Source organism: Epinephelus moara, chromosome 23, assembly GCF_006386435.1.
Source record: "Epinephelus moara isolate mb chromosome 23, YSFRI_EMoa_1.0, whole genome shotgun sequence".
Lineage (NCBI taxonomy): Eukaryota > Metazoa > Chordata > Actinopteri > Perciformes > Serranidae > Epinephelus > Epinephelus moara.
The window spans coordinates 34095336-34107783 of NC_065528.1; the positions used below are offsets into that span (position 1 = coordinate 34095336).

A 12448-nucleotide genomic window follows, 5' to 3' on the forward strand; every position below is an offset into this window, starting at 1 on the left:
TGTGAGTCACTTGGTAGGAGTACACCGTTGGAAAGAGTGTGGGGTATGATCAAAAGAATGTCAGGTAATAGGAAAGAATACGGATATCCAGTAATGAAAAATGACAGGAACTTTATAATAGAGGACAAGGAAAAAGCGGAGCTATTAGCACAAACCTTTGCTAAGGTACACAGTACAGAAAATTTGAGTAACAAAGAGAAAGAAGGCAGGGAAAAAACAGTATTAGAAAATATTGAAACGATACAAGGTGAAGAAGAATACGGAAATGTAATTAATATGGAGTTTTCAGTGACAGAACTGAATAATGCTTTAAAAAAAACTGGAAAAACAACTCCAGGAAAAAATGAAATAAACTATTGTATGTTAGATAATCTTAGTCATCAAAGTAAAGTGGTATTATTGAAATTGTACAATAAGATATGGGAAGAGGGGAACTTACCTAATCAATGGAAAGAATCTATTATTGTTCCTATTTGTAAGCCAGGTAAGGACTCGAGTTTGCCAGAGAGCTACAGGCCAATAGCTCTAACATCTCATATAGGCAAAACTATGGAAAAAATGATTAATGAAAGGTTGAATTATTATTTAGAAACAAGGGGAGAATTAAAATGCTATCAAAGTGGATTCAGAAAAGGAAGGAGCACAGTAGATCCTGCTTTATGCTTAGAGCATGAGATAAGGAGAGCCCATGTAAATAAAGAAAGTATAGTGGCTGTGTTTTTCGATGTGGAAAAAGCATACGATATGATGTGGAAGGAGGGGGTGCTTATTAAGTTATATCATATGGGAATAAGAGGGAAAATATTTAGATGGATCAAGAATTTTCTAACTAACAGGAAGATATCAGTAAGGGTGAGTAAAAACTTGAGAAATATTGCATTTATTGTCAGGAAATTGCAGGAGGCTATTGGAAAGGTAGAAGCTTGGGCATTGAAGTGGGGCTTTAGATTTTCAGTTAACAAAACAAAAGTGGTTGTCTTCACCAAAAAGAGAATACAAAACCAAATCAATCTTAAGTTATATGAGCAAGATTTAGAAATAGTGGATTGTTTTAAGTATTTAGGGATGTGGTTTGACGAAAGGATTACTTGGAAAACACATATTGGAAAAGTAGTAGGAAAGTGTAAAAAGATATTGAATATTATTAGGTGTTTGAAAGGAAGAGATTGGGGAGCACATAGGGCATCATTGAAAACTGTATATATTGGTTTAATCAGGTCAGTATTAGATTATGGATGTATAGTATATGAATCTGCATCAAAAACAATGTTAAAAAAAACTGGATAGCATACAGTATCAAGCACTAAGAGTGTGTTGTGGTGCAAAGAAAACCACTCCAGTGTCAGCCTTGCAAGTAGAGATGGGAGAAATGCCTCTAGAAATTAGAGGAGAGCAAATATCACTGATATATTGGGCACATTTAAGGGGACATGGAGAAAACCATCCAGCTCAGAATATTTTAAAACCATGTCAAGAGAAAGAAAGAAGAAAGGTACAAAGTTTTGGATGGACAATTGAAAACTGGGTTAAAGACAGTAGGATAGCTGATAAAAATATGAGTAAAACAGTTCCACTTTCTATTGTCCCACCTTGGACACTGGAAGAGGCAATTATTGATTTGAGATTACTAAAGAAAGAAAAAGGGAAAAGTGTGAGTGTGAGTGAAGTGAACAAATATATAAATAGAAAATACAGTCAGTTTATTAAAGTATATACAGATGCATCCAAATCAGGACAAAACAGAGTAGGAATAGCATTTGTAGTTCCAGATTTAAATATTGTATTGAATAAAAGAGTCAATGATGATTTAGCAATATACACAGGAGAGCTACTGGCCATTCATATGGCATTGAACTGGGTACATGAAGTCAGACCAGGTAAAGTGCTTATAGCATCAGATTCCAGTAGTGCATTGGTCAGTATAAAACAGATTCAGTCAGATATAAGACAAGATATAATATTCGAGATAGCACATATATTACAGGGAATAAAGAGAGCAGGAGTAGAGATCAAGTTCATTTGGGTTCCAGCACATATAGGATTTGAGGGGAATGAACTGGCCGATAAGTATGCCAAGAGTGCAACAAGAAAAGAACAAATATCAATGGTTGTAACATACAGTAAAGCCGAGATTAAAAGTATAGTAAAATCAGAGATGAAGAAGAAATGGCAGAAGCAATGGGACAGAGAGAGCAGAGGTCGACATTTTTACAATATACAAAGGAATGTTGGAGAAATGAGAGAATGTCATAGGAGCAGCAAAGAAGAAGACATCATATCACGCATGAGATTTGGTCATACGGGGTTAAATAGCACATTATTCATAATACAGAAACATGAAACAGGAAATTGTGAACATTGTGAGTCAGGAGAAACTGTAGAACATATCCTCTTCCAGTGTCCAAAGTACCAAACACAGAGAAACACACTCAAAGCAGCATTTAAGAGAAATAAGATACCGTTTAATGTAGCAGATATATTGAGGAGAAACTCAGGGGATGTTGTATTTGGAGAGATTTTTAGGTTTTTGGAAGCAACGGGGCTTGTAAAAAAAAAAATTAATAGATAGTATATTCTGTTCCACACTCCAGTCCAGAAGGTGGCGGTAATGCACCTGAAAAGTTGTTTGCCAACCGCCATAAAAAGAAAGAAGAAGAAGAAGAAGAAGAAGAAGCACTGAAGGCCTCATGAGTCACGTGAAAAATCACAAGCCGGAAGTACAGCTGAGCTCCAGTTTGTAAAAACAGAAGAAGAAAGAGGAGGAGGATGGTGAGTTTTTTAATGTTTCTGTTTTTAATAAAATCTAATAAATAAATAAAGTCTAATAAATAAATAAAATAAGTTATTTGAAGAGTCATGTGACGTTTGTGTGACTCGGACTTTACAGTGTCTTCATGGTTACTGACCCTGGTTAGCCTGTTAGCAGTTAGCCTGTTAGCTCAGTCTGGTCCTCGGTGTGTTTACAGACGACAGCGGCTCTGACTGCGGGTCTGGACCGGATCCCGGATCAGCTCGGGTACCTGGTCATCAGTGAGGACGGAGTCCTGGCTGTGAGTCCCTGAAACAAACACCGAACCAACTCCGTTCAGATTTCTGTGTGTTTAATGTTCTGCTCTCCGCTGGTCAAAGTGCACACACAGGACACTGAAGTTAGAGGCATGATGTGAGTCACGAGGAGCTGCAGCAGAGTTCGGACATGTTTACTGAGTCAGTCACGTGACGAACTCATGTTTGGTACCTGGTGATCAATAATATGAACCTGTCAGATTCTATCAGGAGTCAGTGGAGGAGACAACTTTAAAATACTGCAAGTCTGAATGGAGTTTGGTGTCGTCATTTAAAGGTTAAACCGACTGTATTGTGACTGGAGTTTTGTGTTGCTCACTGTAAATGATGAAACATGACGTCGTGACCTTTGACCCCGTGTCATCAGTCTGCAGGTGAGCTCGAGAACGACGAGCACACGGCAGGTGTGATGATGCAGATGGTCCGAACAGCCAGTCGGTTCAGGTTATCCGGATCAGCTGAGCCGCCCTTTAAACGCATGTCAGGTAACTCCGCCCACACGGCCAGGTGTCCAGTGTACAGGTGAGTCCTGCCCCCTCACCTGGAGATGACGCATGTCCCGTGTCTCCTCAGTGATCCTGGAGGACTTCGTCTACACGGTGACGGTCTCTGGTCAGAAGGTCTTCGTGGTCAAACGTCAGAACAACCAGCAGGACCCAATCAACGTGTAGAGACCGCCACACAGGAAGTGAGGTGGCGGTCAGGTGGTCTGAGGAGCAGCGACGATGATGACGATGATGATGAAGGTCCATCTGAAGCATCTCTGCGTGTGTTTGATTTAGTTTTGTATGAATGTTTGTATCTAACTGAATAAACTGACTTGTCTGAGAACTCATGACTTTCATCACTTCCGATTCACTCGGTTTCAAAATAAGTGAAATTCTGAGCTTTTAATCTGAAGGCCTGGTTCTTCATTTAAACTGTTTCCTGTTCATTAGTTTTGTCAGAGTTCTAAAAATAATAAATATTTGAATGAATCATCAGAGTTCGTCACCTCCAGCCTCCGGATGCTGACAGCGTTACCATGGCAACCACGTTTTCAGGACTCTGCGTGAACAATGAACTTTTCTTATTCCAGGCCTGGAAAATGTGACTGAAGATCCTGGACTTTTCAGATCTTGACGTATTAACTGTTAAAATGTCATCGTGAGATAAACAGTGTTCACGTTAAATTTTGTCAGAACTGAACTCGTTGTTGTTTATGTTTAACGATGTTTTGTTTGTGATGTTTAAATCAAATAAACCGGTTTCTTATAAAAACAAATTTTTTAACTGTCGAAAAAATCGGACAAATTTCCTCCGACAAGATAAAAACTTTACTTACTTTTGTTTTCAAAAAAACTTTTTGTTTCCTGATAAAAACTTAACATTTAAATTAAGTTTCATGTTTTGAAGAGTCGTCAACGAGATTAAAGATCATATTCATAAAAATATAATTATTTTGACTCAATCATGGTGAAATCTTCAGTGCTTTTACTTTATATTTTATAGTAAATGTCGAAATTAATTTGAGTTGATTTACTGACCTAACGAAGGTTTAGTGACGTCAGAGACTGATCTGTGATCATCAGACTTAATACATTTTTTAAAATTTGATGTTTGAAAGTTAAAAGCTGAAAAAAGTCTGTTTTATTTTCTCTTGTCGTGCAAACGGTTTATTTTCAGCCAAATTTTAAATTAGACGTAGAAGTGATTTTGTGACTGTTTTAAGATCAGTTTTATGTTTTTTCTGAGGGAAACACACGATGTGTTCAAGGACCATCAGAAATGTAAAGATCCAACAATAATTTCTGTTGTTATAGTTTCTGGCTGTGATAACTTTGCCTTCCAAACCTGCTCATTAAAATACGCCAACATTTTGAGACATGTTGTAAAAATATAAACAAAATTTAACTATTTACCTTTGTAAGCCCCGCCCCTCGGCCAAAATAAAATCATAGATCCCTCCCCAGTGCTTAAAAAATTATTTGACACGCCTCCCTTTTTGCCCCCCATAAGTTATGAACAGTCCCTGACTTCTGTGACAGGACGAGAACAAACTGAATTATTGCAGTTTGTTCAAAATCAAAACCTTTGAATCATTACGATGAACGATGAGTTCAAACATTAAATATTTTAAATTCACCCAAACACCTTCATCCTCTGACATCAGGTGTCGGCCCTGAGGTCAAAGGATGACTCCGCCCCACAGAGCGGCGCCATGTTACTCATTCAGGCTGAACCCGACCGGACACCTTAAATAAAAACATGTTGATAAATTTTTCTGAGTTTTTATCAAAGCAACAAAAACCTTCTGTCGACCAGCTGAGAAGAAAAAAAAAACCCTTTATTGCATCATAGTCTTCAGTCACTGCTTCTTCTTCACATTGTTAAGGAATGACGAGGCCTTCAGGTACGGCTCTGTGGAATGAGTCATCACACCACCAGGCAACTGTCACCTACTGGTGACCCCGCCCCCTGTCACCTGCTGGTGACCCCGCCCCCTGCCCACAGGTACGCTATCAGCTGCAGTGAACCCCTCCCCCTGGTCGCAGGTATACTGTCAGCTGTAGATAACCCCGCCCCCTGTCACCTGTAGTTAACCCCGCCCCCTGCCCACAGGTACACTGTCACCTGTCTTAAGCCCCGCCCCTCCTCTTCCATCACTTCCTGTCACATGATTCTAAAACATGCGGATTAAAAGAAGAAACAAACAAAAACAGGAAGAACAGAAGAAGAGGATGATGAGCTCAGAGTCCATGACATCACTTCCTCCTACAGACAGAAACATTTATAATTTAAAAAAAAACAAAAACAGTGAAATCCTCCTCTTCCTCCTCTTCATCAGTTTATACACGCCCACCAGGTGATTACTTCAGTCGATGACATCAGTCTGCTGCTGCTTCCTGTTGCCTGTCAGCTGGTCTAACGTTTGGACAGCTCGTTGGACAGCCAGTCGAGACCCTCGTACAGACCCGTCCCCTGAGTGGCACAGGTGGCCTGGACGTGCCACTGAGGACACACACACACACACACACACACACACACACAGGTCAGACACATCTGGACAGGTGAGCTAACGTGATGTCATCACTACATCATCCTGATACTTTGACTCATCAGTCATCTCTGACAAATATGAACCAATCACAGAGCTAGGTTTAATCTCTAACGATTTCAAAATAAGAGTGTGATGTAGTTCACTTCCTGTTTATATTGTGACATCAAAGAGCATGGATACCAAGAGGTGAAGCTCCATTGAATTTTTGCCAACAGCCACTAGGGGCGCTGCCGCCATTTTGGACTGTTGAGCTTGGACTGTTGCGCCCAGACAACATGCAAGATGTGAAGGAGAGAGGAGGAAAAAAGTAAAAGAAAACAGTGTAGTGCAATTAACTGCAACAACTATCAGTGGAACACCCCGCACCTGGCCTTCCACCGTTTCCCGAAGGATCCCGACAGGTAAGAACTCCTGAGGTGTAAGTTTTAAAGTGTTTTAATATCAATTTAATATGCCAGTTTTGGAGGGAAGATATATGTATGTACACACACACACCCATATATATATATATATACATATATATATATATATATATATATATATATATGGCCTCTTGGAGCATTTATATCAGAAGTGATTACTGCCTTAGCATTAAAATATATCATATTAAAATAGCCTATATATATTTATTATTATTACTGTCCCCTTACTGTACAAACTGTAAATAAATCTTTATTCCTGACTATGTGACGTCGCCATTAATGTGTTTCTAGTTAAAAAAAATTTTTTTTTTTATTATTATTTATTAATTTTTTGGTAGTTTGGCTTATGGGGTGATTTTGAAGGAGTAATTAAGTTAATCTTCTCATAAGTGGATGTAATATGTAGAGATGCCATCTCGGCCGTTTTTCTTCGTTTTTTTTTTTTTAAAGTCTATATTTGCTTTACAAAAACGTGAAAAAGCAGCTGTGACCAAGCTATCACGAGGTGAATAGCATTGTAAGCATAATTAATAGCGATATACTTAAGTTTGTCTGTGTGGTTTTGTATGCAAGCGGGTCTGCTGCGGTCTGCTGACAGTCCAAAATGGCGGCGGTAGGACGACGCCATGGGCGAGTCTGTTGCTATGGGGTGTTCTATTAAGCTTTGCCTCTTGGTATCCATGCTCTTTGGTGACATCTCCGAGCTGTGTGGTATCAGAACGACCTGACAGGAAGTAGTTTTGTTAAGAATGACGTCATCAGACTGACATGGCGGAGACGGCTGCCATCTTGTTTTTACATGGAACAGAAGCGTCCACGACCAAGGAGACACAGTGTCCACGACCGAGGAGACAAAGCATCCGCGACCGAGGAGACAAAGCGTCCGCAACCGAGGAGACAAAGCGTCCGCGACCGAGGAGACAAACCGCAACCGAGGAGACAAAGCGTCCGCGACCGAGGAGACAAAGCGTCCACGACTGAGGAAACAAAGCGTCCACTACCGAGAAGACAAAGCGTCCGCGACTGAGGAAACAAAGCGTCCGCGACTGAGGAAACAAAGCGTCCACGATCGAGGAGACAAAGCGTCCACAACCGAGGAGACAAAGCGTCCACAACCGAGGAGACAAAGCGTCCACGATCAAAATATTGATTCTTACAGTTCTATTGCGCAGGCTGTGCAGACCCAGTTTGTCAATGTATTGATGACTGACAGAAGTATTGATGACAAATCGTGTATTGATGACAGATACATATTGATAGCTTATAGAAGTATTGATAACTGATACTTATTGATGAATGATTATTGATTCTTACAGTTCTGCTGCGCAGGCTGTGCAGACCCAGTTTGTCCGTGAGTTCACTGACCCCCATGGCGTTGGGAAGATCCTGTTTGTTAGCGAACACCAGAAGAACGGCGTCCTTCAGTTCGTCTTCCTGGATCTGAGGAGACACAGAGTCGTGTGACTTATGACATCACTCACACAGGCTGAATCAGACAATCTGATTGGCTAAGGCAAACATCTGTAGGCGGAGCAGCAGTAACAGATTTAACCCTGATCTGTCAGCCGGCGACAGGAAACTGTCAGCTGACAGGACAGACTGTTATCCTGCAGGTCAGACACCTCGGGAGACTTACTACCTGACTAACATTCACCTGTATGAACTGTGATGTCACAGTATGATGTAATGTAAGTCTAAATGACATCATAATTTCTCTGTCTGATCAGTCTCCCCTGATTGGTTAGTGTTTGTATGAGTCATGTTGTGGTAACAGATACACCACAGTGGATCAGGTGTGTCTGCCGGCTCTGATAAATGTCAGATGGTGTATAGACTCCGCCCACTTGGCGTGACGGTGCAGTAACTCTACTGTCTGTGTCTCTGCAGCGCCTCCTGGAGGCTGTTTACAGTATTAGAGTCACTTTGAGTTTGATGATGTCACTGTTAGAAGAACATAGAGACTCACCATCTTAGAGAGCTCCTCAGCGGACTCTGTTACCCTCTCTCTGTCGTTACTGTCCACCACGAAGATCAGACCCTGAAACACAGACAGACTCAATATCATCAGACAAACAGTGAGAAACATAAATTAATATTTCATGTCTGTGTATACATATAAACACACAACACACACACAAAAACAACTTTGTTCCAGATTTAATCTCCCTCTGAACTCATAATAACCACAAGTTAGAAGTTGTTGTGTAGCTGTAGTTGTGTACCTGTATGTTGTAGTTGTGTCACAGCGTATAGTTGTGTACCTGTGTATTTTGGAAGTAGTGTCTCCACAGAGGTCGGATCTTATCCTGACCACCGACGTCCCAAACTGTGAAACAGATGTTCTTGTACTCCACCGTCTCCACATTAAAACCTGAAACACACAGACAGGACATTATCTGGTATGATGTCACATGATGATGTCACATGATGAGATGTAACATGATTCAACATGCTGAATCTGCAATAAAGAAAGCCAACTGCCGTTGACGAGGGTCACACACACACACACACACACACACACACACACACCTCTGTGTCAGTTTAACAGACAGAGGAACATTGTTGACAGTATTTAATATCACACGTGGTTATACCTCAGCACCTTGGTACTAGGGCTGCAACTAACGAAACATATATTAAAATGTTGAAAAATGTTGATCTGTCTCTCCCAAACCCCAAAATGATGTCATCTAATGTTTTGTTTCGTACTTAAGCTCACCGTCATGGGAGAGTGTGTAAAGCTGCCGATATTTGAACATAAGAAGCTGCAATAAGAGTATTTTGGGTACTTTTATAGTACTTTTCTGTAAAAAATGACTCAAACCAATTAGTCGACTACTAAAACAGTCATTGATTATTTTTAGTCGATTAGTCATCGATTAGTCAACTAATCGTTGCAACCCTACTTTTTACCACCCTCACCTCACCACAACACGTTCAGTGACATCGGCATTCACATAACACAGTGAAGACGCCCTGTTAGCTCTCCGAGCTAAGGTTTGCTCATAACTCCAACAATGCATCGGAAATGTGCGACAACATTTTTTGCCAATTTTAGATATCAAAAAAACTGTTGTATGAAGTTACTGTGAGCTGAACCCTGGGTCTGCAGCTGTCTTTTCTACGAGTTCTTCTTTGAGTTAGTCGCTAACTGCTGCTGTTCTTCTCTTTAAGTTAGCTGCTAACTGCTAACAGGTGCTGTTCTTCTAAAGTTAGGTGCTAACTGCCAACAGCTGCTGTTCTTCCTCTTGTTTGAGTTAGCTGCTAATTGCTAGCAGCTGCTGTTCTTCTTTGAGTTAGCTGCTAACTGCTAACAGCTGCTGTTCTTCTTCCTCTTCTTTGAGTTAGCTGCTAATTGCCAACAGCTGCTGTTCTTCTTCTTTGACTTAGCTGCCAACTGCTAACAGCTGCTGTTCTTCTTTAAGTTAGCTGCTAACTGCTAACAGGTGCTGTTCTTCCTCTTGTTTGAGTTAGCTGCTAATTGCTAGCAGCTGCTGTTCTTCTTTGAGTTAGCTGCTAACTGCTAACAGCTGCTGTTCTTCTTCCTCTTCTTTGAGTTAGCTGCTAACTGCCAACAGCTGCTGTTCTTCTTCTTTGACTTAGCTGCCAACTGCTAACAGCTGCTGTTCTTCTTTAAGTTAGCTGCTAACTGCTAACAGCTGTTGTTCCTCTTCTTTGAGTTAGCTGCTAACTGCTAACAGCTGTTGTTCTTCTTCCTCTTTGAGTTAGCTGCTAACTGCTAGCAGCTGTTGTTCTTCTTCCTCTTTGAGTTAGCTGCTAACTGCTAGCAGCTGCCTTTTCAATCTCCCGTGGTGGGTCGCACACATAACACGTCGTAAAACCTCCACACCTGTCCTGCCCATGATCCCGTTTCTACAAATGTAAATCAGGTGCTGTCACTTCCTCTGATGTCAATGTTAAGGGTGTATAAGGTCTTCTCTGTGAGCTCCGCCCTCTTGCCCAAATATGGTCATTTCTGGCTTTAAAAACACCAAGATGACGACGGACAAAACACTCAACTTAAGGCTTCAAAACTGGAGTCTACAGACCAACAGATGATGTCACAGCAGCTACGTTCATTATTTACAGTGTCCAGGTAAACAGAGGCTATTTATGTTTGTTTGTTTGTTTTTACTTCAACTCGTAAAACCAGATATTAAATAGTAAATAATTTATATTTTCACAGACTGTAAAACGTGTCTGAAGGAGATAAATTCAATTCAAATGTCAGAGCGACTAACGGTTCACTCAGCTGCAAATTACTGAACCAGAAGGTTCACACTGAAATCATCAGGGTAACATGATCCTGATTGGATTATTGATTATGTACTGATTATACTTACCGATAGTAGGGGGGTGGTAACGATCTCTCTGATGACAGTTACTGATAATGTATTGATGATGTATTGATAAACTCACCGATAGTTGGGATGGTGGTAACGATCTCTCTGATGATAGTTACTGATAATGTATTGATAAACTCACCGATAGCTGGGATGGTGGTAACGATCTCTCTGATGATAGTTACTGATAATGTATTGATGATGTATTGATAAACTCACCGATAGTTGGGATGGTGGTAACGATCTCTCTGATGACAGTTACTGATAATGTATTGATGATGTATTGATAAACTCACCGATAGTTGGGATGGTGGTAACGATCTCTCTGATGACAGTTACTGATAATGTATTGATGATGTATTGATAAACTCACCGATAGTTGGGATGGTGGTAACGATCTCTCCGAGCTTCAGTTTGTAGAGAATCGTTGTTTTTCCAGCTGCGTCCAAACCGACTGTAACATGAGGAGAAATTAAACTTTAACAGGATCAAACTGACTTCAAACTGTTTGACATTAACCCACTGTAAAGTTACAGCTGATCTAAACTGTGATGACACCGGAACAACACCTTTCAACCAGCCGGTGAACTGACAGAACATTAGCGGCTCCGTTATCTCTGAACGTTAGCATCAGGCGGCTAACAGAGTTAGTTTGTGTTATTTTAGTAGTAACAGATAAAGTTTTATTCAAACCAACCGGGGCCGTGTTTAATATCAGAGAGCAGAGTTTAACGGCTCCGTGTGAACAGTAATTAACACGTTCTCAGCCGTCCCGTTACCGTTAGCCGGTCCCTCCGGCCGGTTAGCCTCGGAGCTAGTTAGCCTAGACTAGCATAGCCTCGGTAACGGTACCGTGGCCGGTAACGGAGCTCACCCATCAGTATCCTCATCTGCTTCTTCCCGAACACTCTGGAGAACAGAGACGAGATGGTCAGCCCCATGGTGACAGAACACGACCCGACACTGGAGAACCGGCCGGTGGAGAACCTGCTGCTCGAAGCCGCAGAGGAGACGGAGGAGCGGGCGGAGAAAGATGAGCGGAGGGGGCGCAGCTGCTGCTCCTCCTCCTCTCTGCCACGTCCAGGCCAACGCGGAACATATGACGTCACTGCTTTAAAAACCTTTATTGACACACGGAGCTCTGTGACGCGTTCAATTCTGACAGAAAGCCCGTAGATTAGGCCATCCAACGCGATTCTGTTTTCAACTGTTGGTTAACTCAGATAGTTTTATTCTTTGAGATATTCAAACTCTGATCTGTGACGTTAAAATATTATGGAAAACATCTGTCACATACACCCCACATATTATATATAATGTCAAGCTCTTCATTTAAGAGATAGATAGATAGATAGATAGATAGATAGATAGATGAAAAAGTGTTTGCCCCCTTCCTGATTTCTTACTTTTTTGCATGTTTTCCACACTTAAATGTTTCAGATCATCAAACAAATTTAAACATTAGTCAAAGATAACACAAGTAAACACAAAATGCAGTTTTTAAATGAAGGGTTTTATTAATGAGGAAGAAAAAAATCCAAAGCTACATGGCCCTGTGTGAAAAAGTGTTTGCCCCC

At 41.0% G+C, this 12448-nt stretch overlaps 3 protein-coding genes across 3 annotated transcripts in view; 2 read left to right on the forward strand and 1 right to left on the reverse strand.

Moving 5' to 3' along the window:
- LOC126385273 (F-actin-monooxygenase MICAL3-like) overlaps window positions 1–12448 on the forward strand; it is a 72069-nt gene that overhangs the window by 46585 nt on the left and 13036 nt on the right. The window lies entirely within an intron of this gene.
- Window positions 2637–3897, forward strand: lamtor4 (late endosomal/lysosomal adaptor, MAPK and MTOR activator 4). Its single transcript, XM_050036583.1, has 4 exons — window positions 2637–2769; window positions 2967–3050; window positions 3434–3551; window positions 3640–3897. Exons 1-4 carry the CDS (start codon window positions 2767–2769, stop codon window positions 3735–3737), a joined length of 303 nt encoding a protein of 100 aa, XP_049892540.1. The 5' UTR covers window positions 2637–2766; the 3' UTR covers window positions 3738–3897.
- Window positions 5372–11952, reverse strand: LOC126385066 (ADP-ribosylation factor 4). The gene is made up of 6 exons (XM_050036582.1): window positions 11746–11952; window positions 11245–11325; window positions 8790–8899; window positions 8495–8566; window positions 7843–7968; window positions 5372–6057 (listed from the first exon to the last, which is right to left on the reverse strand). The coding sequence occupies exons 1-6, from the start codon at window positions 11810–11812 to the stop codon at window positions 5971–5973; spliced, it is 543 nt and encodes a 180-aa protein (XP_049892539.1). The 5' UTR covers window positions 11813–11952; the 3' UTR covers window positions 5372–5970.

Excerpts from the sequence above, each read along its gene's own strand:
- lamtor4 (XM_050036583.1), top strand. Across the intron at positions 3,051-3,433 it reads GTGAGGACGGAGTCCTGGCT|TCTGCAGGTGAGCTCGAGAA; the intron begins GTGAGTCCCTGA and ends CCGTGTCATCAG. Across the intron at positions 3,552-3,639 it reads GCCCTTTAAACGCATGTCAG|TGATCCTGGAGGACTTCGTC; the intron begins GTAACTCCGCCC and ends GTGTCTCCTCAG.
- LOC126385066 (XM_050036582.1), bottom strand. The coding sequence starts at position 11,812 with ATGGGGCTGACCATCTCGTCTCTGTTCTCCAGAGTGTTCGGGAAGAAG. Across the intron at positions 11,326-11,745 it reads GCAGATGAGGATACTGATGG|TCGGTTTGGACGCAGCTGGA; the intron begins GTGAGCTCCGTT and ends CTCATGTTACAG. Across the intron at positions 7,969-8,494 it reads CTGAGGAGCTCTCTAAGATG|ATCCAGGAAGACGAACTGAA; the intron begins GTGAGTCTCTAT and ends GTGTCTCCTCAG.